General features: G+C 42.6%; 1 protein-coding gene across 1 annotated transcript in view; it reads right to left on the reverse strand.

Moving 5' to 3' along the window:
- Positions 1-322: 322 nt before the first annotated feature.
- Positions 323-24,775, reverse strand: part of NFATC4 (nuclear factor of activated T cells 4) — a 54,082-nt gene continuing 29,629 nt past the window's right edge. Inside the window, exons 4-10 of the mRNA XM_060780116.2 lie at positions 16,096-16,295; positions 13,350-13,522; positions 11,347-11,487; positions 10,555-10,610; positions 9,647-9,773; positions 7,971-8,480; positions 323-6,293 (exon numbers count right to left, since the gene is read on the reverse strand). Of these exons, the coding sequence (XP_060636099.2) occupies positions 6,226-6,293; positions 7,971-8,480; positions 9,647-9,773; positions 10,555-10,610; positions 11,347-11,487; positions 13,350-13,522; positions 16,096-16,295 (1,275 nt within the window). The 3' untranslated portion in view covers positions 323-6,225. The remainder of the gene's footprint in view (positions 6,294-7,970; positions 8,481-9,646; positions 9,774-10,554; positions 10,611-11,346; positions 11,488-13,349; positions 13,523-16,095; positions 16,296-24,775) is intronic.

Genomic DNA, 24,775 nt, shown 5'->3' on the forward strand with positions numbered 1-24,775 from the left:
TGACAATCCCTCTGACACCACTTTGCAACACAGACAGACACACACCCTGTGGACCCACCCCCCCCCCCCCCCCACGTTGAGAAACACTGCCATATGGATTCATCTTGGGTTTCTTCTCAAGCTTGGAGCGACTTTTTTCAATGTTGTTTGGGCAGCAAAAACATTGTTTGCGCTTGAATATCGTCAAAAGAGGGACGATCAACCAACTTCCACATTTTCTTCCTTGCTCTGTTTCTGTGAACTTCCCTTTCTTTCAGCTGCCTCCAGCAACCAGAAATGGACATGTACGCACACATAAATACACACACAGTTGCACAAGATGTGCCATTTCCTTTACGTCTTTAATTACAAAAGAACATTCCCACCGCTCCTCGAAATACATATAAAAATATACATATACACATATATATATATTCAAAAATACAACCACCAACTGTACCTCCCTTTGAGAAAACATTGGCACATTTGGTTAAGCTACTTCCTCAGCCCTATGGCTTAAGTCTAGATAGAACTTGGGGCGAGCGGGGGGGGGGGGAGTACTACAAATCCCAAAATCCCCCACCACCACCCCATAAGACACAGGTAGAAATTCTGGTATGTGTAGGAAGCACTGATTGGAAGCACTGATTTACAACTAACGGTATTACCTTTGTAGCAATGTTACGTTTCAAAAGTATTGGTTATTATTACATTCCCAGTACTTTGTTATTACTTTGGATTGAACTGCAAAAACTTTGTCCTTGTGGGACATCCTGCAGCACATTTTGCTATAGTTTTTCAATGACTATCTCATAGAGTCTCAACCAATTCAATATAGTTTGTGGCAGCCACAAAAATGAAGTTTCTGGAGTTGAACAACTACTTTCAAAGTAAGTACTCCACAATAAAACAGGAATGACACTTTCTAACCAGGAACAGATTTTGTTCTTCAAATTTTGTTACATAGTGTTACTGCAACAAGTAATAGAAATGAATCCCTTTTGAAAAGTAACTTTCCAAGTTCTGTTGTTGCTGTTTTTTCTAAGATCTGTTCCTGACACCATGCTAAGGGCCAGGATTCTGGGAAACGGATGGGGAAAACATCTTTTTGCATATTCCCAAGCCTCAAAGCACCCTTTTTGCGCTGTGTGGCACATTTCATTCCCTTCTTCCGGGTTCCCCATCTTTGCCAGTCTCAGCCCTAGACATCCATTTCAAAAGAGAAAGCAATATAAATAATTTTATCCCAGTATCTAGTTTTGATATTCTGGAAAGTTAGCAGTTGTAGTTACTAAGTGCAAAACATTCCATGAATTTCCTCTTCCCTAATTCCTCTGCATCTATACTTGGGAATGAATACAGTTTGACATCTGTTTAACTGCTATAGTTCAATGCTATGGAATCCTGGGAGATGTAGTTTTACAAGGTCTTTAGCTGTCTCTGCCAATAAATTCCGGTGCCATATCAAACTACAACTCCCAGGATTCCATAGAATTGAGCCATGGCAGTTCAAGTGCTGTTGAACTGCATTAATTCTACTGCGTAAATGCACCTCCTCCAAAGTAACTTCTATAGTCAACTTCTGCCAGTTTTAAAGTGAACACAAATGAAAACAATTTTTTTTACCATGTGGAGATAAAATGTCACCCATTTCCTTGCAAAAATACTGATCTGGCCATCTGCAAGGAAACCAAGGTGATTGTTTATAAAGCTACTGCCCTCCCAACCCTTCTATATGCCTGTGAAACATGGACTGTCTACAGACACCACACTCAACTCCTGGAATGATTCCATCAGTGTTGCCTTCGAAAAATCCTGCAAATCTCTTGGGAAGAAAGGCGGACAAATGTCAGCGTGCTGGAAGAAGCAAAGACCACCAGCACTGAAGCAAAGCTCCTACGCCATCAACTCCACTGGACTGGCCACATTGTCTGAATGCCCGATCACTGTCTCCCAAAGTATAGTAACTTACTCCCAGTTCAAGAAAGGGAAACATAATGTTTATGGACAGGAAAAGAGATTTAAAGATTGGCTTGAAGCCAACCTTAAAAACTGGCATAAACGCCGAGAACTGGGAAGCCCTGGCCCTTGAGTGCTCTAACTGGAGGCCAACTGTGACCAGCAGTGCTGCAGAATTCAAAGAGGAATGAATGGAGGGTGAAAGGGAGAAACATGCCAAGAGGAAGGCACGTCAAGCCAACCCTAACTGGGACTGCCTCCCACCTGGAAACTGATGTCCTCACTGCAGGAGAACATGCGGATCAAGAATAGGGCTCCACAGTCACCGACAGACCCACCACCAAGATACTACACTTGGAGGACCATTATCCTTGGGCTACAAGGGATTGTGTAAGTAAGTAAGTACTGACACATAAAGGCAAAAAACGTTGGCCCTATTCCTTTCCTTCGTGTGTCAATCCTTCTTGTACCTGGCCACCAATTTATTTTAGAAAGGATAGTATGCCATTGCAAACCCAAACCCATCTGGAGCAGAGAGACTGGCAGATTGGGGGAAAACAGCAATACTTTTTCAGAAGGTTCATTGCACCACAAAAAGATGGCCCAGAGGTAGAGATTTGTGGGGTTAAACATGCCGGAAGAAGTGAGGAACAGAGGTTCAAGCCATCATTTCCTAACAGAGTCAATAGCTAGGGGTCTCAAGATATCAGCCAAGGAACACATGCAAGGAAAGAAAGTGTGTTCCAGTGTGTACGCTTCGTCAACATAAGGTACGTAATGGGAAATGGAAGAAAAATGGGGGTTGTCTTCCATTACATATTTTAGTCCAACATTTAAGGAGCTTTCTAAGGAGTCCCCGGTTCCATTTAGTATCTGGACTCAGTCTAGTTTATGCTAACCCAGTAACCATCACTGGCTACACAACCAACCTGCACAACTTGATGAATAATAGTTGGCTTCTATAAATCCAGGTGAATGTTTTTATGTTCAGATTTTATGCCATTACACAATTTTTGTTTGATTACATTGGGTTTAATTTATTGATGTTAGGTTCTTATGCTGTTTTGGTAGGTGGGCTTCCTCTGGGATTATTATGTTGGCGATATTTGTCTGTTAATGGAGGTGTTGTATGTTATATGTTGGAATCCACCCTGAGTCCTCCTTAGGGAGATAGGGCAGAATATTAATAAATTATGATTATGATTATGATTATTGCAGGTTAAACAATGAGCTGCTGACCGAAAGGTTGGTGGTTCAAATGGGGGAGTAGAGTGAGCTCCCACTGTTAGCCCCAGCTTCTGTCAACCTAGCACTTTGAAAACATGAAAATGTGAGTAGATCAATAAGTACCACTCTGGTGGGAAGGTAATGCCAACCACATGACCTAGGAGACATCTAGGAGACTTCTCGGCTTAGAAATGGAGATGAGTACCACCCCCCAGAGTCAGACATGACTAGACTTAATGTCAAGGGGAAACCTTTACCAAGGGGTTGAGTCAAAAACCCCTGAATAGATTCAGCAATGGGGTAGTACCTTTACAATTTGGACTAAAACTTAGAGCAAATTTAATGTCACATTGCCATAGAGACACTGTTTTCTGAAGCCACTCACTCAGTTTGTATCACTTAATATCATCTATCAATCAGGTTTGGAACAACGTGATAGTAGGCAAGCCTCTCGGTTTTCAAAAAAGATAGTCCATGCACTACCTCATATACTTAGGTAGAAGTCTAGACATATTAACAAAACAAAAAAATCAACCCCAAAAAACTGGGTCAACTTATCCACATGTCAATGTGAGGATTATACCTGGACTCTTACCAAAAAAGGGACCATCCCCTTCTCTGAATGGCAGAAGTCAAGAGCTAGTCCATTCTAGGAGAACCCAAAAGAAGTACCAATTCCCTCTATTCTCAAAAAAAGTGCCACTTCTGGCCTTTGTGAATGTATGAGTGGGGAAATGGGGAGAGGTTCCCCCTGGCCGTTGGTGCAAATGGCATCATTTTTGAAAACCATCCACAATCTAAAACTACTGTATTCCTTCAGTTCTAAGACACACTTTTTTCCCTATGTAAACACTTCTAAGGACTTCATCACATTGAAGTAGGGAAGTGTTTGGTAGAGTAGAGCTCAGTCACACTCAGTTTGAAATGAAACAGATGATTTCCCTACCTTCATCACACTGTTAAATGTATCAGTGTTACTCAGTTGTACTCAGCATTCTTTCAGTTGATTTTTGCTATCACACTGTAATTGCTATTGTCAACTTCAAAAGGCCACCTACTCGGATCTGCATACATTATTCGGTGATACATCACATAGTCCAACGTATGATCGAATACAAAAGCCAGCATAGTGATCTTGTTTGCTGTGAACCTATCTTGGTGTGTATCAAATAATAATAATGGCATTTCAAATGGGTCCCGACTGTATTTATTCTCCAGTGGAGATGCACCCAGAAAAGGATATGGACCTTAGGAATTATAACTCCAAGGATCGCATAGTATGGAGCTAAGGTATTTAAAGTGGGGTTGCAAAGGCGTTCATTCCATATTATAAATGCATCAAAGAAGAGTATGGACCTTGGGAAACTATTACTCCCATGACCGCATAGAATGGAGCTATAGTATTTAAAGTGGGGTGCAAGGGCATTTGTTCCATATTGTAAATGCACCAAGAGAAGGGTATGGACCTTGGAAAACTATGACTCCCATGATTGCATAGTATGGAGATATGGTATTTAAAGTTGAGTGCAAAGGCATTCATTCCATATTGTAAATTCATCTAGAAAAGGGTATGGACCTTGGAAAACTATGACTCCCAGGACTGCACAGCATGGACACATCGCTTAATAATAACAATAATAATACTGATATTTAAAGTAAAAACTCAGTGAGCAAAAGGTAATGGCAGAACTTTCCCTAACAAGGGTGCTTTGGCTCCTCCCACAATTTCCCCTCCCACAAATTGGGGGGATGTTTAATTTTAAACCTGAGAGGAACAAATGCCATCACATTACAGAACTGGCCAAATATCCGGATCATTATCAAAAATACACTTCCCCAGGACCTCCTGAAATGTTTGAAAAGAATGCTGCCCCTTACGCTTAAAGTATGCAAAGAATGCTCTACCCTAAACTTGACCCCAACCTAATGTGATGAACACAGTAGCTTACCACATTTTAAGTGTAGTACTCAGTGGAATTCAGTAAATGTGACGGTGCATCTTAGAATCACAGGTATATCCCATGTATTTCTGTTGGTAACTGAAATTAGAGTTTGTCTTTCAATCGATGGTGTCTTACAATGGAAGGAATACAGTACTTTTGTACAAAATTAGCACATAGCATTCTTGCATAGAAAGAAAAAATTAGTTTGGGGCAAATTATTGCATGGAGAACAGAACTGTCCCTGAAAAAAATAATATTTTTGTGCAGAATTCTGTGCAGAAAATATTACGATATCACGCAAAATTCATAATTTTCCTTAAAATGAAGTCTTATTTTCTGCAGAGTATGCTATTACCCGCTCAGAAAAGCTATTTTCTGTCCCAAACCCCCACATACATCAATTTCGCACAGAATAAACCTCATTGCAGTTGGTGATTTTGTCAAATAAGCATCTTGATATGTCAAAGCACCTTTCAACTCCATAGTTTAGGACAGTCATTCTCAAACTGAGCTCCTCCAGATGTTTTGGACTTCAGCTCCCACAATTCCTAACAGCTGGTAAACTGGCTGGGATTTCAGGAAACTGAAGTCTCCAAAATACCTGAAAGAGCACAGTTTGAGAAACACTGCCCTAGAAAATTTGCAAATATGCTATGCATCCTTATCAAGGAACCTTAAGCGGCTGAGGGGGAAAAGAAAGGGCCTGAGGTTGTTAGGAATGGTGGGAGTTGAAGTCCAAAACACCTGGAGGGCCCAAGTTTGCCCATGCCTGCTATAAAGTGACAGCAATGGAGCAGACCAATAGTGACAAGAGACCCGTTGATCCAAGGAACTCCCCCTGGACATCATTGGAGGACAGAAAACTTGGCCAGGGGAGTCTCTTCTTTTTCTGGCCCTTTTGAGCTACGCTACATCTTACATAAGCACCAGCAGAAACAAAAGGATGGAGGAACACATAAAACAGTAAGTAAAAAAAAAACCCTCAACAATAAATGTATAAATATCAGGGTCCCCCAAAACCAGCATGATAGTTGCTTATGGCAATCTTTCGATGTCACTGAATGTCCTCCAAGTCAAGCTTCGGATTCCTTTGGAAAGTCCTGGGATATGTTTTCTCTCAACTCCGGCCTCCTTCGCAAGGTGGTTCGGGGAAGTCGCTCAAGTCCCTGCCGATGATCTCAGTTACTGTGTGGAAAATACAAGGCAAACCAACCATGAGATGGAGGATCTAGAAGAAAATTTATCACGTTGGCGCAAAGCATGACAGTTCAAGGCTCAATGTTTTGGAGTCAAACTGCACCTGAGATGCGAATTTTCTAGGTGGTCTTAGATAAACAGTAAATAATATTTTAAAACCTTGCTCTTAGTAGTAGGATTTTAGTCCTGGAGGCCAGGCATTCTCAAAGCTTGCTAACACATAATGAGTTAATTATAATTTATTCCATTCTCTTATCACAAAGGTATAAGCCACGTTAACAATGAGGAACTTGCTAACTCCTTTTGTGATATACATGGATTTTGATGGTGTTGTTGAATTTTACTTACTTCTGCCTCAAAGGTAGGTCCTAGTGAAGAACCTTCTTGTGCTCCAAATTAGAGCTTAACTAACATGGAGCATGCCATAAACCAGCAAATATCAAGGTGATGCATGCCATATGCCAGCAAAAGATGAAAAACACAATAATGGCCATCAGATTGGAAAAAATCAACTTATATCCCCATACCAAAAAAGGGAAATGCTAAAGAATGCTCAAACTTTCATACAGTGGCACTTACTTCACATACCAGTAAGGTAATGCTCAAGATCCTGCAAGGAAGACTCCAGCAATATATGGGGAGAGAGTTGCCAGATGTACAAGCTGGGTTTAGAAAAGGCAGAGGAACAAGAGACCAAATTGTCCATATCTACTGGATAATGGTGGAAGGTAGAGAGTTTCAGAAAAACATCTCTTTCTGTTTTATTGACTATTCTAAAGGCTTTGGCTGTTGCAAGTTCTTGGTGGTATAGGGATACCAAGCCACCTGTCTGTCCCCTGAGGAAGCTGTACAAGGACCAAGTAGCAACAGCAAGAACATGGAACAACAGACTGGTTCAAGATTGGGAAAGGCGTATGGCAGGGCTGTATACTCTCCCCTCCCTATTCAACTTGTATGCAGAACATATTATGTGAAGTGCAGGGCTTGGCAAATCCAAGGCTGTAGTTAAAATTGCTGGACGAAACATTTAACAACCTTAGATATGCAGATGATACCACTTTGATGGCCAAAAGCGAGGAGGAACTGAGGAGCCTTCTAACAAAGGTGAAAGAAGACCTCACTACCTCTGAGGATGCTTGCCACAGATGCAGGCGAAATGTCAGGAGGGAATGCCTCTAGAACATGGCCATATAGCCCAAAAAAACCTACAACACCCCAGTGATTCTGGCCATGAAAGCCTTCAACAATACGTGAAAGAAGATAGTGCAAAAGCTGGGTTGCAGTTAAACATCAAAAATCCCAAGATAATGGCAACCAGACTGATTGCTAACTGGCAAATGGAGCGAGAAAATGTGGAGGCAGTGACAGACTTTGTATTTCTAGGCGCGAATATGCCTGTAGATGCAAACTGCAGTCAGGAAATCAGAAGTCTTCTTGGGAGGAGAGCAAAGGCCAATCTCAATTAAATATGCAGAAACACACTATCCAAGCATTCCAACAGATGCCCTACTTGTGTTTGGAGAGTATGTTCCATATTTTCCAAATACTTTGACTTTATCCCATTTCAAACTTGGAAAATATGGAAAGGTGGTGGATATTTTCCTTTCCTCAAAATGAAGCTCACAGAGAAAGAAGGTTTGGAAATCTTCACACCGCTAGCATTACCTTCCTCCAGCGTGATCCCATGGATGGGCATGTTCTCCTGGAAGCCACCGCCAAACCCCGACTTCCCCTTGGTGCTGTGCTCCTCAGACCCCGGTTCTGGATCTGCCCACTCTGGGGTTCTCTCCCTGCCGCACGTTTCCGCCTGCCCTGGAGGTGGAGGGGCAAGCGGTGAGCTGGGGGGCTGGAAGTGGGGCGGGCGGCATTCCAGAGCGTGGAAGTGGGGCAAGGCCGGTGGGGCGAGCAGCGGGACAGAAAGGTTAGCCCCCCTGTAGGGCTCGTTGGATGGGAACCGGAAAGTGGGGCTGTAGTGCGGTGGGGCTGGGAATGAACACGGATTCCACTCTGGACCATAAGGAGAACAGGGGGGAGAATGGTCGTAAGGGAAGGGTGGCCTTGAGGGGGAGAAATCCATGGTTCCTGGGGATGTTTGTTGTGGGAAATGACTGCTTTGAGAGACATGAGGGAAGTTGTGATGTGGGGAGTCTTGCAGTGGTTCTTCCTTGAAGATCACTGGGGAAGAGAGATAAAATAAGGGGGATGAAAGAAGACATCAGCAATGTGACTCTAGCACAGACATGGGCAAACGTCAGCCCTCCAGGTGTTTTGGACTTCAACTCCCACAATTCCTAGCAGCCAGTAGGCTGCTAGGAATTGTGAGAGTTGAAGTCCAAAACACCTGGAGGGCTGACGTTTGCCATGCCTGCTCTAGAATCTGCCTCTCGTAACAACAACAACAACAACAATAAGATTTATAATCTGCCCTCTTTCTCCGAAGGGAATCATCACATCCTTCTTTTTTTTTCCCCTTTGGCTTACTCATTTTTATCCAGATATAAAGAATACATAGTCACCGTCTACACTGATCATTTAATACAATTGGAAGGTAGCTTCAAATTGCAGTGGGTAGACAACAAACTCCCACAAGAGTGAGTGAAAGAAAACTCTCAATGCGCATCAATGCTTTGTGGCTTCAAACTGTTTCCAGGAGTTCCTATGCACAGGACTGGTTTGAAACTGCATTAAATTGTCAGTGCAGATGGGGACATAGTAAGAGAAGAAAAACTATACAAAAATGGCAGATTTGTATGATATAGTTATCACTATAACTATGGAACAATCTTGCAACATACAACAAAACTAAATTATAGCCAAGCCCTCAAACCAAACATATATCTATATTAACAAGCACACATAAACTATAGGTAAAAGTAAAGGTTTCCCCTTGACGTTAAGTCTAGTCGTGTCTGACTCTGGCGGGTGGTGCTCATCTAAATTTCTAAGCCAAAGAGCCAGCATTGTCCATAGACACCTCCAAGGTCATGTGGCCAGCATGACTGCATGGAACGCCATTACCTTCCCGCCAGAGTGGTACCTATTGATTGACTCACATTTGCATGTTTTTGAACTGCCAGTTTGGCAGAAGCTGGGGCTAACAGCAGGAGCTCACCCCACTCCCTGGATTCAAACCACTGACCTTTTGGTCAACAAGTTTGGCAGTTCAGCGGTTTAACCCGCTGCACCATCGGGGGGTTAAAATATACTAACCTACAAATATAGAGACAATATTATTCACTGCATTTATTATTTCACTCTCTTTTTTAGACAGTACTGTATATCCATACTTCTACTTTTCATAACCTCTTCCTTCATCTTCCACTTGCGTGTGTTCTACCTACCAGGTAAGTATTTGAATGCCTGAGCAGGGCTTCTTTTCCGGCGGCCGTTGGAAACATAAAAATAGGTCTGAACAGGTCGTGATATTCTCTTGTTGTTGTATTCTGGGACTGTGAGAGTTATTGAAGCCTGTGAGAGCAGAGAAAATTGATAAAGACGAGATCATTTCCCTTGTTGGGGTGTTTCTGTTAGCCAGGCATTTTGCAGTTAAGCAGCTTCCCCCTGGCTGTAGTCATAGGCTAGCAGCCTGCTTATCATCGTTGGGGCTTTTGGAACCACCCTTTTCCCCAGGTTCAGGAGGGAAAAGGGGACAGTTTGTTCTGTATTACAGTTTGAAGCCCAACTACAGGACGTGTGAGTTTTTCCCTCCCGTAGAAAAGCTTCGTTTTTTACAAGCTTGGCTGGGGAAGACAATTCTCATAGCTTTACTAAGAAATACAGCACAGCCCTTGTTGGGGTTAAAGAAACAGATCCACAGCATTCGTGGAAAAAATCCAAAGGACTCCAGCTGGAAAATCTTCAGAGTTTTAGCCGGTAAGGTCTACTCGGGTACCCATAAAGCAAAGTGGAACCGGGAGTAGAGCCCCATGCCAGCTAAGCCTAAATGACGGATTGCCCAGGGAGTGGTCGAAAGGATTTCCCTCATAGAAGAAAGAAACAGTTCATGAAGCTAGTTGCCTGTCCATTGTGGACAAGTTAAGAAATATTTGGTTGATTTGTTGAAGATCTAAGAAGTATTTGACTGATTTGTTGCACCAATAAAGAACTTTGTTAAACTTTCCAAGCTTCTAAAGACTTTGTATAGGGAAATTCATAGGGCCTCCCAGCCAAGGCACCCCAGCATCCTGCTGGGCACATAAAGATCTTAATAGACAATTGCTACAGGCCCAGCGTGTGACAGCACACTTACCTCTGTGCTTTTCAACCGATTTACATTTGCCTCTTCTTCCCATTGGAGTTTTCCATCTAAAACAAACATGCAAAGAAATACAATTTATTCACAGTCACAGGAGCTAAAGGACTAGAAATTAGATATCAGACATATAGAGTTACTTTCAGGTTATGTGTAGAAGGTGTATATAAAAATAATTTGAAATTTATGTTTAGGCTTGGGTCCCACATCCATGATATCACGTGATGATACAGAAATATTGCAATAATATTAAACAAATATTATATTTATTTTTATCCCACTTTTTCTCTCCGTAAGGAGACTCAAAGCGGCTAATATTAAAAACATTACAATACAATTTCAAATATACAAATATTAAAACAGTATTAGACATCATTAGTATTAAAAACAATTCTGATCTTAATATTTCTGATAATATTTCTGATACTCAACCCATATTGTAATCTACTGACTTCAAAGTGAGAAGTTTAAAATTACAAAAGATAGTAGTGCATATACATGGTTTGTTTGTTTTGTTCTAGCATGTGAAATCAAATGACATTGATAATCCAGGAACAAAAATCGTGTTACACAGAGTAATGTGCAATAAGGCTATGCAAAATTCTCATTTTTGTATTATTCCTCCCTGTTGTGTTCCCAGAGTGTTGGAGAACCCATTTTTCAGTTGGGAAATGAACTGTGAATATTCCTAATAGCTACTAGCAGGGAACATGCCCCCAGTTTGAAAGCAATCCAGGGCTCCAAAGTGAGCCAAGGGCAAGCAGGAAGGTTACATTATAGGCTGCGTACCAGGGCCTCGCTCAATGAAGACAACCTTGGATTCGGGCAGGAAGTTGGCTCCGGTGATCACCATTTCTTCACTGCCGTGGACGGAGCAGGCACTGAGGCTGTAGTTTTCCACTTGGGGGAGCTCCTGAGCTGAGCGCTGGGCTATATGGAAAAACAAGGAAAGCAGGTGAGAACAAAGAAGGCCTTAGGGATGGAAGGTGAGAGATAAACCGAGCTCATAGTCAATCATGTAATATAGACAAATGGTATAGCAAGTATTTAACTGTTCCATCCACTTCTATCAATGGGACTTGATATAGTGAGGATGGAGTCACAGGTATAGGATGCATAACATCTGGCTTGAGAACAGTCTATGTGAAAAAGATTTAGGAGTTTTAGTAGACCGCAAGTCAAACATGAGCCAACAGTGTGATAAGGCAGCTTAAAAAGCCAATGCGATTCTAGGCTGCATCTATAGGAACATACTGTCTAGATCAGTGGTTCTCAACCTGGGGGTCGCAGCCCCCAGAGGGGTCAATTGGCCATTTGAGAGGGGTTGCATCGCCGCCTCCTTCGGACCCACCCCCTCCACCTCATTGGAATGGCTGCTGGGCCCCCTCTACAAGTTGGCTCCTCCTCCTCCCCCTCCTCCTCCTGCTCCCTCCATGGGGCGGCGGGGAGTCAGAGGAGGTGCTTGGAGACAGAGGCTCATGAGGGAGAAGGTGCCCAAACCTGCTGTGGTGCCTCTGGTGCCCGGCTCTCGTCGCCTGTCAGGCTTGGCAGAGGCACTGAGCTTTCCCGCTGAGGTGCAGCAAAGGCCCAGGAAATCACGGCAGCCTCAGAAGCCACCTCTGCCTATTGCCCAGCAGCCCAGCTAGCATGGCATCCAGGACTCAAAGTCGGCTTGGCCCTGCAAGTCAGGAAGAGGCACCTGCGGCTTGCTCTCCCTGGCCAGCCCTGCCCCTTGTCCTGGCTGTCCTTCCTTTCCTCCTGTTGCTTCCAGTCCTGGGCTCCAGTATGACTTCCTCTTCCTTCCTGGAGCTGCCCTTGGCCCTCCTGGATTTGGGCTGGGCTACCGCATACGGTGCTTGAGAGAGAGAAAGAGTAAGAGAAAGAGAGATGGCAGGCAGAGCGAGAGAAGGAGGAAGAGAGGGATGGAGAGAGGGAGAGAAAGACAAAGGCTGGCTGGCTTTGCCTTCTCCTCCTCCTCCTTTATTTACTGTCTTGATTCTGGTGTTTTTTAATATTGGTAACCAGATTTTGTTCATTTCCATGGTTAGTATCAGATATTTACATTACGATTCATAACAAAATTACAGTTATGAAGTAGCAACAAAAATAATTTTATGGTTGGGGGTCAGCACAACATGAGGAACTATATTAAGGGGTTACAGCATTAGGAAGGTTGAGAACCACTGGTCTAGATCGAGGGAAATCATAGTCCTGACTCTATTCTGCTTTAGTCAGGTCTTACTTGGAATAACCTTGTGCCCAAAACTCAGGGAGGAGATTGACAAGCTGGAACGTGACATGAGAAGGTCAACCACAATGATCAATGGTTTGGAAGCCAAAACCTATGAGGGATGGCTTAGGAAGCTGGGTGTTTTAAGCTTGGAAAAAAGAAGACGAAGAGGGGACATGATAGCCATATTTAAATTATTTGAAAGGCTATCACATTGAGGAGGGAACAAGCTTGTTTTGTGCTGCTCTAGAAGCTAGGACATGGAGCAATGGGTTTTAATTTCAGGATAAGATATTGCACCTAAACATTAGGAAAAACTTCTTAACTGTAAGAGCTGTTTGGCAGTGGAATATGTTGCCTTGGAGTGTGGTGGCATATCCTTCTCTAGAGCTTTTGAAGCAGTGGCTGCAGGGCCATCTGTTGGGAGTGCTTTGATTGAATGTTTCTGCATTGCAGAAGGATATTGGAGTGGATGGCCGTTATGGTCTTCTCCAACTCTATGATACTATCGTTGATTCAGGCAGTTGTCAACCTCACTGTTTTGCCCCCAATGACTACTCACAGCACTCGATGGGTACCGAAGCCACCTGGATGGAAACCACCTTGCCATTCCCTTGCGGCACATGGACCCGGAAGACCAGGCGCACCCGCGTGTTCTTGCGCCCAATGTCCGTCTCGCCCTTGCGCAGCTCAATGTCCGAATTCCGCAGCTTCAAGATCCCAGCACAGTCAATGCTGCAAAGGAAAGGCCAAAGGACTTGCCAAAAAGGGAAGACTAAAACTAGGAAGGAAGATTTTGTCGAGGTAGATTTGCGAGACTGAGGCTGCATCTACATGGCAGAATTAATGCAGATTGACACCACTTGAACTAATAATAATAATAATAATAATAATAATAATAATATACTTTATTTATATTCCGCCCTATCTCCCCAAGGGGACTCAGGGGGGATTACAGTATACATATATGGCAAACATTCAATGCTGTTATACAATTAACAAAGACAGACAGTACATAACCAGAGGTACAGGCTTCCCTTCTTTTTCCACTACCGTGGCTCAACGCTATGGAATCATAGGAGTTCCAGTTGTACAAGAAACTTAGTCTTGTATTCCAAAGAGTGCTAATGTCTCACAAAACTTCAATTCCCAGAATTCCATAGAAAGGAGCCATCACACTTGAAGCAGCGTCAAACTGCATTCATTCTATAGCGTGGATGCAACCTGGGACACGTGAACCTCCTTCCCTGCAATGGGAAAAGCTCTTAATCCTATCCATTTTATTCTCTTACAAACATGTATACTTGGCTCTGATTACAGAATATTACCCTCTACTTTAATACTTCAGTTAGTGTTTTCTCCCCTCTATTCTTTCACCTTTCTATCATTACACTATGTTATTTCTTGTTTAATTGTGTGGTATTTACTTTGAAACTAGTTATTTTACTCTGGCAACTTCATTTTTGTTGCTACCACGAACTACATTGAATTGGTTGAGATTCTATGAGAGATTCATTAGAATAATAATAATAATAATAATAATAATAATAATAATAATAATAATGGTATTGATTAGCACTTAGGCCATATCACAATACCAAACCAAACAACAAGGCTTGATCAGACTTGATTGCTCTCTATGTTGTAAGTTAAAATAGGACACTTTTAACAATACAGTAAATAAATATGATAAGATTTTTTTTTTCATGTCAGGAACAACTTGAGAAACTGCAAGTTGCTTCTGGTGTGAGAGAATTGGCCACCTCAAGGACATTGCCAGGGGACGCCCAGATGTTTGAGGTTTTACCATCCTTGTGGGAGGCTTCTCTCATGTCCCCACATGGGGAGCTGGAGCTGACAGAGGGAGCTCATCTACGCTCTCCCTGGATTTGAATCTACAACCTGTCGGTCTTCAGTCCTACCAGCACAAGGGTTTAATCCATTGCACCACTGGGGGCTCCATAAGATACAATAAAACTAAAAAAATTGAGTATATAGATCATATTTCCTTATCACCCCTACAATTTACCCCAATCAGCCCCACATATGTGGTTCTCAAACGTATTGTTCTGCTCAAATACAGAGCTGTTTATATGATATTTTTGGGTCTTGGCAACACATAAAATATGTTGTTCTGATGTGATATTCCCAATACATTGTCCATTTGATATATGGACCAAAGTAGAAGTCTCTCACCTTCTGATACAATTTGCAATCAAATAATATGTGTGCTATATCCTCAATTTCAGGTGCTCTGTAGATACAAATCCATCCATTATAAAGACTGATGTTAAATCTCCATTATCTGACCATTGCATCAAGCTGATCCAATCTAGCTTGAGAGATTAATTGGAAAACTATTGCAAAATGTAGTGCAGGATGTTATGGCATGGCCTGACTTACCAGGCCGTGGAGGTTGCGGTGTGGGGTGTTCCCCCCCCCCCGCCATTTGGCCTGAGGGGGGCTTCTTCTTCCCAGAAGCCCCCTCACCCAGCGGGAAAGTTCCCGCTGTTTTGATAAGGTGGCCCTATCAGCTGCCGGCCACGCCTCCTGGCAGGAGAGCCCCAGCTGGCCTCTCCTCCCTCGTGGGCACCCTACTTAAGGCTGCCCTTGTGCCCACCATCAGTCTCTGGGCCGGCAGCAGCTGATCCACCCACCCACCCTGCATGGTTCCGGGAAATGTTTATTGTTAGTTTGTTTTGTCAGTTGTCACAGTTACCTGTTCTTGCTGTTGTTCATGCGTTTCGTCACAACTCTGGTTGGCGTGGGCATGGGCCCTGGATCCGGTTTGGTATCCCCCCCTCAGCGGTGAAGGGGGAACGCCTGGTGTCTCAGGGGTGCCGAGTGCATTGGGCCCGGTATTGTGCCGGTGGCACCCCTGTGTGGCTTGCGGTATCGGACAGCAGTGGGCTGCCCGATCTTGATCCAGGACCCATGCATGGCTGCCAACCCTTGTTCCTGTTATCAATAAATGAGTTGTGGCCATTATTTATCCCAATACCTTGTGTGAGTGGTTTTTCTTGGGTTGGCGGGGGGAGGTGTATCGCCCGTGCACACGCAACTGTAAAAACAGGTTTTGCAGTTTAATAATTTTTCCATGTTTTTGTGAAAGAACCAATTGGGTAACGACATTTATAACCCAGAGACAATATTTTTGTATTATATAATCTTATCAGCCTCTTTTTGCCATCCTGGTCAGAGGGTATTTTACCTTCATACTGAATTAGTCTTGCTTAAAGGATCCCTTAAGCAAGGAGGGCCTGGGAAAGATATCTTCACCCTATTGTGTTTGCAAAAGAAGGACTCACTTTGCAGCCATGTTGTTCTCTGGGAGTAGCGACATCTCAAGGACTTTTGTGCCGCTGATGATGGATTCGTAACTGGTGGTGGCCACCATCTTCCCTGTGATGCGGTGGACTTGGTAGAAAGCGTGTGGGCGCAGGTTGCGCTCATCTGCTGTGCCGATGAACATTTGCAGGGTGAGAGGTTTCTCGTCGTAACCTATAAGCTTGGGTCGGAGAAGAAAGGATAACAATATATGTTCAGTCCTTCATATTTTAAAATCCTTTTATCACTCGGTTTCAACCACAGTCTGATTCTCAAGGTTATTCGTAACATAATCATTTCTGTGTTTGGGGATTTCTTGTTTCAAATCTGTCCTTGTCGTGTTGCCAATGCTGAATGAGTTAATGCTTCCAAAATCGTACAGACGAGAGCTTTGTAAGCATTTCAAACTGATGACACACTTTTTAGACATGCATCATTTCTGACACACACAAGAAATCAGTTTTACTAGCAAACCAGAGGTTAAACCAATCCCTTATCAGAGATACAAAGGTAAAGGTAAAGGTTTTCCCCTGACATTAAGTCCAGTCGTGTCTGACTCTGGAGGGTGGTGCTCATCTCCATTTCTAAGCCAAAGAGCCAGCGTTGTCCGTAGGCAACTCCAAGGTCATGTGGCCGGCATGACTGCATAGAGCGCCATTACCTTCCCGCTGGAGCAGTACCTATTGATCTACTCACATTTGCATGTTTTCAAACTGCTAGTTTGGCAGAAGCTGGGGCTAACAGTGGGAGCTCACGCCGCTCCCCAGATTCAAACCTGCGACCTTTTGGTCAAGTTCAGCAGCTTTAATCTGCTGCGCCACTGGCGGCTCTCAGAGATACATACATAAATTACAATAATGAAATGTTTGGGGTCACAACATAATTCACAAAAAACTTTCATTTACATTTCTAAAAATATGTGATTTGTAAGATATCGCTATGGAACACGCTTTTTGTTCCTGGGTTATACATGTCATTTCCTAATTGGTCCTATCATTAAAACATGGAAAAGTTTATTAAACTGTAAAAAAAACCTTTGTTTTTGCAGGCCATCCTGCAGCATATTTTGCTATAGTTTTTAAATGATTGACTATCTCATAGAGTCTCAACAAATTCAACACAGTTTGTGGCAGCCATGAAAACAAAGTTTCTGGAGTATAACAACTACTTTCAAAGTAAATGCTGCACAATTAAACAGGAAATAACACTTTCAAACCAGGAACAGAAAAATCTCTAGGTCCTCCAGCATGAGTTTTGTTAGGCGAGTGGGCTTATTAACTAAAGTCCCTCCCCATTAATGTATAGCAGAGTAACATATCAGCAGCAGCGTGACCCAGCACCAATAGCCCAAAGTGATAAAAAGAACAAAACACAGAGACCAGTGTTATCTCTTTATAGATAAATAATATGGTTGCACTATTTACAAAAACAAGGTTTCCATAACACAAATAAAGATCTTTATGCTTCCTTCTTTGCTTCCATGCTGGGCTTCTTTCTCATGCAGATAAAAAGCTTTGCTCTCACAGGGCATCCTCTCACACCGAAGTTACACAGGAGCTTTACACAGTAGCCTGTCACACACAGCAGCCTTCACACACTGAAGCTTCACACACAATGGTCTTCAACCTGGGGCTTCTCTCACCAAAGCTCACACCAGGCCTTCCTCATACTGACACCTACCTCATACTGAGGCCTTTCTCCCACTGAGGCCTTCTCAGTCTGAGGGCTCCCTCAGACTGAGGCTTTTCTCACTCTGCAGTGAACTAATACTGAGGCCTTCTCATACTGAGGACTACTAACACATTGAGGCACTTCTCCCACAGAGAGCTCTTACACTGAGGCCTAATAACACTTAGTTTTATCTCACACAGTAGCAATTTACACACAGCAGCCTTCACACTGGAGTTTTAGACACAAGGCCATCAACCTGGGCTTCTCTCACTGGAGCCTTCTCACACCAAGCCTCTCACACACTGAGGCCTACTAACTCTGAGGCCTACCTCACACTGAGGCCTACTAACACTTAGGTTTACCTCACACTGAAGCCTCTCTCAGACTGAGGCCTCTCTCATATTGAAGCCTCTTTGTACTGCGGGCAACTAACACTGAGGCATACTAAGCTATAGGCACACCTACTTATATTGAACTGCAGCTTTTGCTGAGTCATTGCATCCACTTAACCCTTTGAGTGCTTGACTCACATTTTTGCAATTAAAAATACCTAGTTAATTTTAAATATTTCTGACAAGTTTATGGACAACCTCTGTTCAAAGTTTTCCACAGAATTACATTAGAAGACTCAGAGATTCCTAGACAGAACATATGCACAAAAACAACAAACTTCACAAAAGTCAAACTCGCAAATGTAGAGAGATAAGCAAACTTTAATTTTGCAACATGATATAAGGGACAACATGTTACATATGTGTATGTCTCCAATTATATAACACTGTATAGAATGAGACTTGAGCAGCCATCTAGAACCAAACCCAACAGGTATCAAGTGCCAACTTTACAGCCATTGCTCTATGTACGACAAAAGTATGTTCAAACTCTTCCAATCACAGATAGAACCAGGACACTGTAAAGTTATCTTTGTTGGACTCTAATATGGGCATTGCAATTCTCACCAGCCAGCATAGCCACTGAATTACAACGCTGAGGATCCAAAAAAGTAGCTGCTGCAAGAACTGAGCATAACACAGATCTGTGTTTTAAAAAATGTTCAATTTGTAGGCATCCTTTCAAACTTCAAAGAAATTCTTAACCATAGGACCCTTGTTTGCCCAAGGCTATACAGCATCACAAAATGGTCATAAACACTAACAGTTTAGGAGAAAGCTTTGATAGATTGGGTATTTCTTTTTTATTCCTGCCACTTGATTATCCTCATTTCAAATCCGATTCAGTGCAATTCAGATTAAGACGGACTTTGTTGTGCTAATTCTCTGCTTAGGTTAATAAACCCTTTAGTAGCAAACTAGCAAATCGGGTCTCCATTCGACGAAAGGGGTCGTTTTATAGCAGCGCCTCTCTTCCATCTCGAACCAGTCGCCCGCTTTGCCACTTGCCACTGCAGTGGGAGACATCCGCCGTTCGGTGGTCTTGCCGCAGGGGCTGCCCAGATGTTCTTAATAAGAAGCCAAGGTTTCCAGCTGCAGTCGATTTCAGCCTTAAAGGAAACACTCCCTTTTTACTCCTTTTCCTCCCTCCTTTTTTGGACCCATCTATGATGCCATATAATGTAGTTAGAAACTGAATAAATGGTCAGTGTAGATTCTTATAAATCAGTTGAGCTGCATGGTCAGTGTACACCAGTCATGGGCAAACTTTGGTGTCTGTTAGGAATTGTGGCCACGACTGGTGTAGACTTATGAGTTCAACATAGACCACAAATCTGTTTGGATAGCAAGACCATCTTGGATGACTTAGACCACATCTACACTGACCATATAATGCAGTTTTAAACTGCATTATATGGCAGTATGGATGTGGTCTATGTCATGCAAGATGGTCTTGCTATCCAAACAGATTTGTGCCAACTTTTCAAAACATGGAAAAGATGAGAACTTTGGGGAAAACGGTGGTTAGGAAAGAGCTTGGAAAGACACCAAGTTGTTGTATATACTCATGTATAAGCCGACCTTATGTATAAATTGATCTCACGTATAAGTGATGGACTTTGACATTGACCCATGAAAAAGTTAAGGGCAAGTTTTGGGGCCAAGTTGATGGATTTTGATATGATCCATGGATAAGTTGAGGGGAAGTTTGGGGTCCAATGTGATGGAGTTTGATACAACCCATGGAAAGACACCAAGTTGTTGTATATACTCATGTATAAATCGATCTCATGTATAAATCGACCTCATGTATAAGTGATGGACTTTGACAACTACCCATGAATAAGTTAAGGGCAAGTTTTGGGGCCATGTTGATGGGTATTGATCTGACCTATGGATAAGTTGAGGGGAGGCTTGGCATCCAGTGTGATGGAGTTTGAAATGACCCATGGAAAGACACCAAGTTGTTGTATATACTCATGTATAAGTCGATCTCATGTATAAGTTGACCTCATGTATAAGTGATGGACTTTGACAGTGACTCATGAATAAGTTAAGGGTAAGTTTTGGGACCAAGTTGATGGATTGTAATATGACTCACGGATAAGTTTAGGGGAGGTTTGGCGTCCAGTGTGATGGAGTTTGATATGACTCAGGGAAAGACACCAAGTTGTTGTATATACTCATAAATCAGTTGACCTTATGCACAAGTCAACCTCATGTACAAGTGGACTTTGACAAAGACCCACAAATAAGTTATGGGTAAGTTTTGGGACCAAGTTAATGGGTTTTGATATGACCACAAATAAGTTTGGGGACCAGTGTGATGGAGTTCGATATGACCCACAGAAAAACACCAAGTTGTGGTATATACCCATGTATAAGTCGAACTTGTGTATAAGTTGACCTCATGTATAAATGATGGACTTTTGACAATGTCCCATGAATAAGTTAAGGGCAAGTTTGGAGCCAAGTTGATGGGTTTTGATATGACCCATGAATAAGTTGAGGGGAGGTTTGGGGTCCAATGTGTTGGAGTTTCATAAGACCCAAGGAAATACACCAAGTTGTTGTATACGCATGTATAAGTCAACCTCATGTATAAGTGATGGACTTTGACAGTGACCTATGGATAAGTCAAGGGGAGGTTTGGGGGCCAAAATTATGGACTTTTGATATGACCCATGGATAAATCAAAGGTCATTCCACAGAGAGGGAATGCACCAGTGCTAGTTGCCCCTGGACACCGCAACCATTTTCCTTCCCAGGCATTCAAAAAGTCAGAAGGAAAATAAGAGTTTAGTCCTTCTTTTAGCTTCTTCTGGGGTTGACTCTTGCCTTTCGCCACTCTGCTCAGAGGATATTCCCTTCTTGATAATAGTTACAGCAGTCACACTGACCCATGGATAACTTTCAAGATTTACACATGAGTACATGAGGGTATATCCTCTAAGGCAAAAGCTGGATCTGGGACACCCACCAAAGAAAAATAGAACTCGTCAAGGAAAAAAAACCCATAGGGAGGTATTTTCCTATATTCTCCCTTGCCAAACCAGCTTGTTATCCCTGTCTTCACCAAGAGTGACGCAGAGGGATGGATGCGGAGGAGACCAGCTCTGCGATTCTGGAATTAGAGCGTGGGAAAGGGCAGACCCAAGATCCCGGTTCCAGGGGAATGCGCTCGGGGAAGGGAAGACTGAAGCCTACACAAAATAAAAGTTCAAAACAGGAGGGTGGGAATAAAAGCGAAAGGGAAGAAAGATTTTTGGACTTGGGAAGAGAAGTTTCCAGACTAGGAAGTCCGAAGACCCTAATAAAAAAACATATATAAAGATCACAAAAGGGTGCAACTATACCGCAGACTTAATGCAGTTTGACAAAACTTTAATCACCATGGCTCAATGCTATGGAGAGCAAGCTAAAGACATTGTAAAACTACAACTCTAATGATTCCACAGCAGTGAGCTATAGTAGATAAAGTGATGTCAAACGGTATTAATTCTACATTTTAGGTGCACCCTATTTGGATTAAATTGAAAGCTGCAATAAACTGTAGGAGAGGTTTCAATTAAGGCAGTGTTTCTCAACCTTCCTAATGCCATGACCCCTTAATACAGTTCCTCATGTTGTGGTGACCCCTGATGATAAAATTATTTTAATTGCTACTTCACAATGGTAATTTTGCTGCTATTATGAACATTAATGTAAAAATCTAATATGCAGGATGTATTTTCATTCACAGGTCCAAATTTGGCACAAATACCCGATATGCCCAAATTTGAGTATTATTGGGGGGGGGGGGGGTTGATTTGTGAGTTGTAGTTGCTGGGATTTATAGTTCATCTACAATCAAAGCGCGTTCTGAATCCCACCAACAATGGAATTGAACCAAACCTGACACACAGAATTCCCATGACAAACAGAAAATACTAGAAGGGTTTGGTTGGCCTTGATTTTGGGTTTTGGAGTTGTAGTTCATCTACGTCCAGAGAGCACTGTGGACTCAAACAATGATGGATCTGGACCAAACTTGGCCCAAATACTCAATACGCCCAAATGTAAACACTGGTGGAGTTTGGGGAAAATAAACCTTGGCATTTGGGAGTTGTAGTTGCTGGGATTTATAGTTCACCTACAATCAAAGAGCATTCTGAACTCTACCAACAATGGAATTGAACCAAACTTGGCACACAGAACTCCCATGACCAAGAGAAAATACTGGAAGGGTTTGTAGGCATTGGCCTTGAGTTTTGGAATTGTAGTTCACCTACATCCAGAAAGTACTGTGGACTCAAACAATGATGGATCTGGACCAAACTTGGCACGAATCTTCAATATGCCCAAATGTGAACACTGGTGGAGTTTGGGGAAAATAGAGCTTGACATTTGGGAGTTGTAGATTTATAGTTCACCTACAATCAAAGGGCATTCTGAACTCCACCAACAACAGATTTGAACCAAACGTCCCACACAGAACCCCCATGCCTTGAAGGGACTCGCTGGCATGAGCCTCCGTCCAGCCTCGCACACTCTCCCTTGCCCCGCACATGTGCTTCTCTCTTTATGATAAGCAAACTCATTCTTTCCCCTCTCCCCCCAAAACCAACCTTTGCATTTACTCAACCTAAATTTAGCAGGCATCTGTTTCGCAATTCATTATAAACAAAATCTGTGCCGTTTGTTGTCCTCTTTTCGTTCTTTTTCTGGGCTTCTTGCGTGCACATGCAGTCAGGAAACACTTTGAAGTGGGAATAGTTTTCATTTTTTAAATTACTGGAGGGATGCTTTCAAAACTGTCCCACCCTGCCCATGAAAGGAAAATGAAAACAAAAAAAATGGAGAAGGAAAATAAGTGGGGAAAGGTTCTCTTTTCTGGGTTGTTGTAAGTTTTTTCGGGCTATATGGCCATGGTCTAGAGGAATTTTCTCCTGACGTTTCGCCTGCATCTATGGCAAGCCTCCTCAGAGGTAGTGAGGTCTGTTGGAAGTAGGAAAAATGGGTTTATATATCTGTGGAATGACCAGGGTGGGACAAAGGACTTTTGTCTGCTGGAGCTAGGTGTGAATGTTTCAACTGACCACCTTCAGGACTAGCTTTGCAGAAAATGTCAAATTAGAATACGGCATTTAAAAGCCTTTTGGAGATATTGCCCTTGCCTCAACTTGTGATCTCCCCAATTTTTGAAAACATTCTACTCATGCTCAGAGGTACTTTTGGCCCATGAACAGGGTTTACATTCCACTCTCTGACCACAAGGAGGCGCACCTGTCCAGTATGTAAGTAGTGAAATGAAGTTAAGGTCATTTCTGTCATTATTGTTGAGAAGTTTAAGTCATTTCCGACTTCTGGTAACCTTCTTGGCAAGACTTGCTCAAGGGGAGTTCCTCTGAGGCTGAGAGAGTGTGACTTGCTCAAGGTCACCCAATAGGTCTCCATGTCTGAGTGGCAATTTGAACCCTAGGGCCCTTCCAGGTGGGCCCCACATCCCAGGATCTAATCCCAGGTTTTCTGCTTTAAACTGGATTATATGAGTCCACACTGTCAGGAATAAACAGAAAACCCAGGTGAACGACAACTCCAAAATTCAAAGTCATTGCCCACCAAACCCTTCCAGTATTTTCTGTTGGTCATGGGAGTTCTGTGTGCCAATCTTGGTTCAAATCCATCATCGGTGGAGTTCAGAATGCTATTTGATTGTAGGTTAACTATAAATCCCAGCAACTACAACTCCCAAATGACAAAATCAATCCTCCCCCCCCCCCCCCCCCCCCCCCCCGGCCCAACCTCACCAGTATTCAATTTGGGCATATCGGGTATTTGTGCCAATTTTGGTCCAGTGAATGAAAATACACCCTGCATATCAGATATTTACATTACGATTCATAACAAGAGCAAAATTAAAGTTATGAAGTAGCAACTAAAATAATTTTATGGTTGGGTGTCACCACAACATGAAGAACTGTATTAAGGGGTCGCAGCATTAGGAAAATTGGAAAACACTGATCTAGACATTATTCTCCCACTGGCTTTTTAGCTGTTGCATCATATTATTGTCTCATGTTCAACTTGTTGACTACTAAGACTCCAAGACCTTTGTCACACAGACTGTTGTTGAGCCAGATCTCATCATCTCGGTTTGTGACATCATGGGAACATTAAAGCATCCACCAAGTTTAAGAAATATCTAGCAATCATTATATATAAACAATCAGGGTTCTCTTCTCTCTTTATTTAAGCATGGTTTACAGCAGTGGTTCCCAACCTTCTTTTGACCAGGGACCACTTTGACCAGGGACGACTCTCCAAAATTAGCACCAAAAGAGTTACGAATCAGATTCGGTTACGAATCAGATTTAGAGTTACGAGATACAAATCAGATTAAGATTCGGTTTGGTTATATGGGGTGCTGACTCCAAAAATTGCATTGGATAGACCACATCAGCTCTAGTTTCTGATACAGAACATATGCCATCCAGTAGTCACCATCAGCTCACCCACAGAAAACCAAATTTAATATTTATTTATTAATTTACTTCATTTGTATACCGCTATTCTCAGCCCTAAGGCGACTCACAGTGGTTAACAACAATCAAGCAAA

Source organism: Anolis sagrei, chromosome 6 (assembly GCF_037176765.1).
Source record: "Anolis sagrei isolate rAnoSag1 chromosome 6, rAnoSag1.mat, whole genome shotgun sequence".
NCBI classification, from domain to species: domain Eukaryota; kingdom Metazoa; phylum Chordata; class Lepidosauria; order Squamata; family Dactyloidae; genus Anolis; species Anolis sagrei.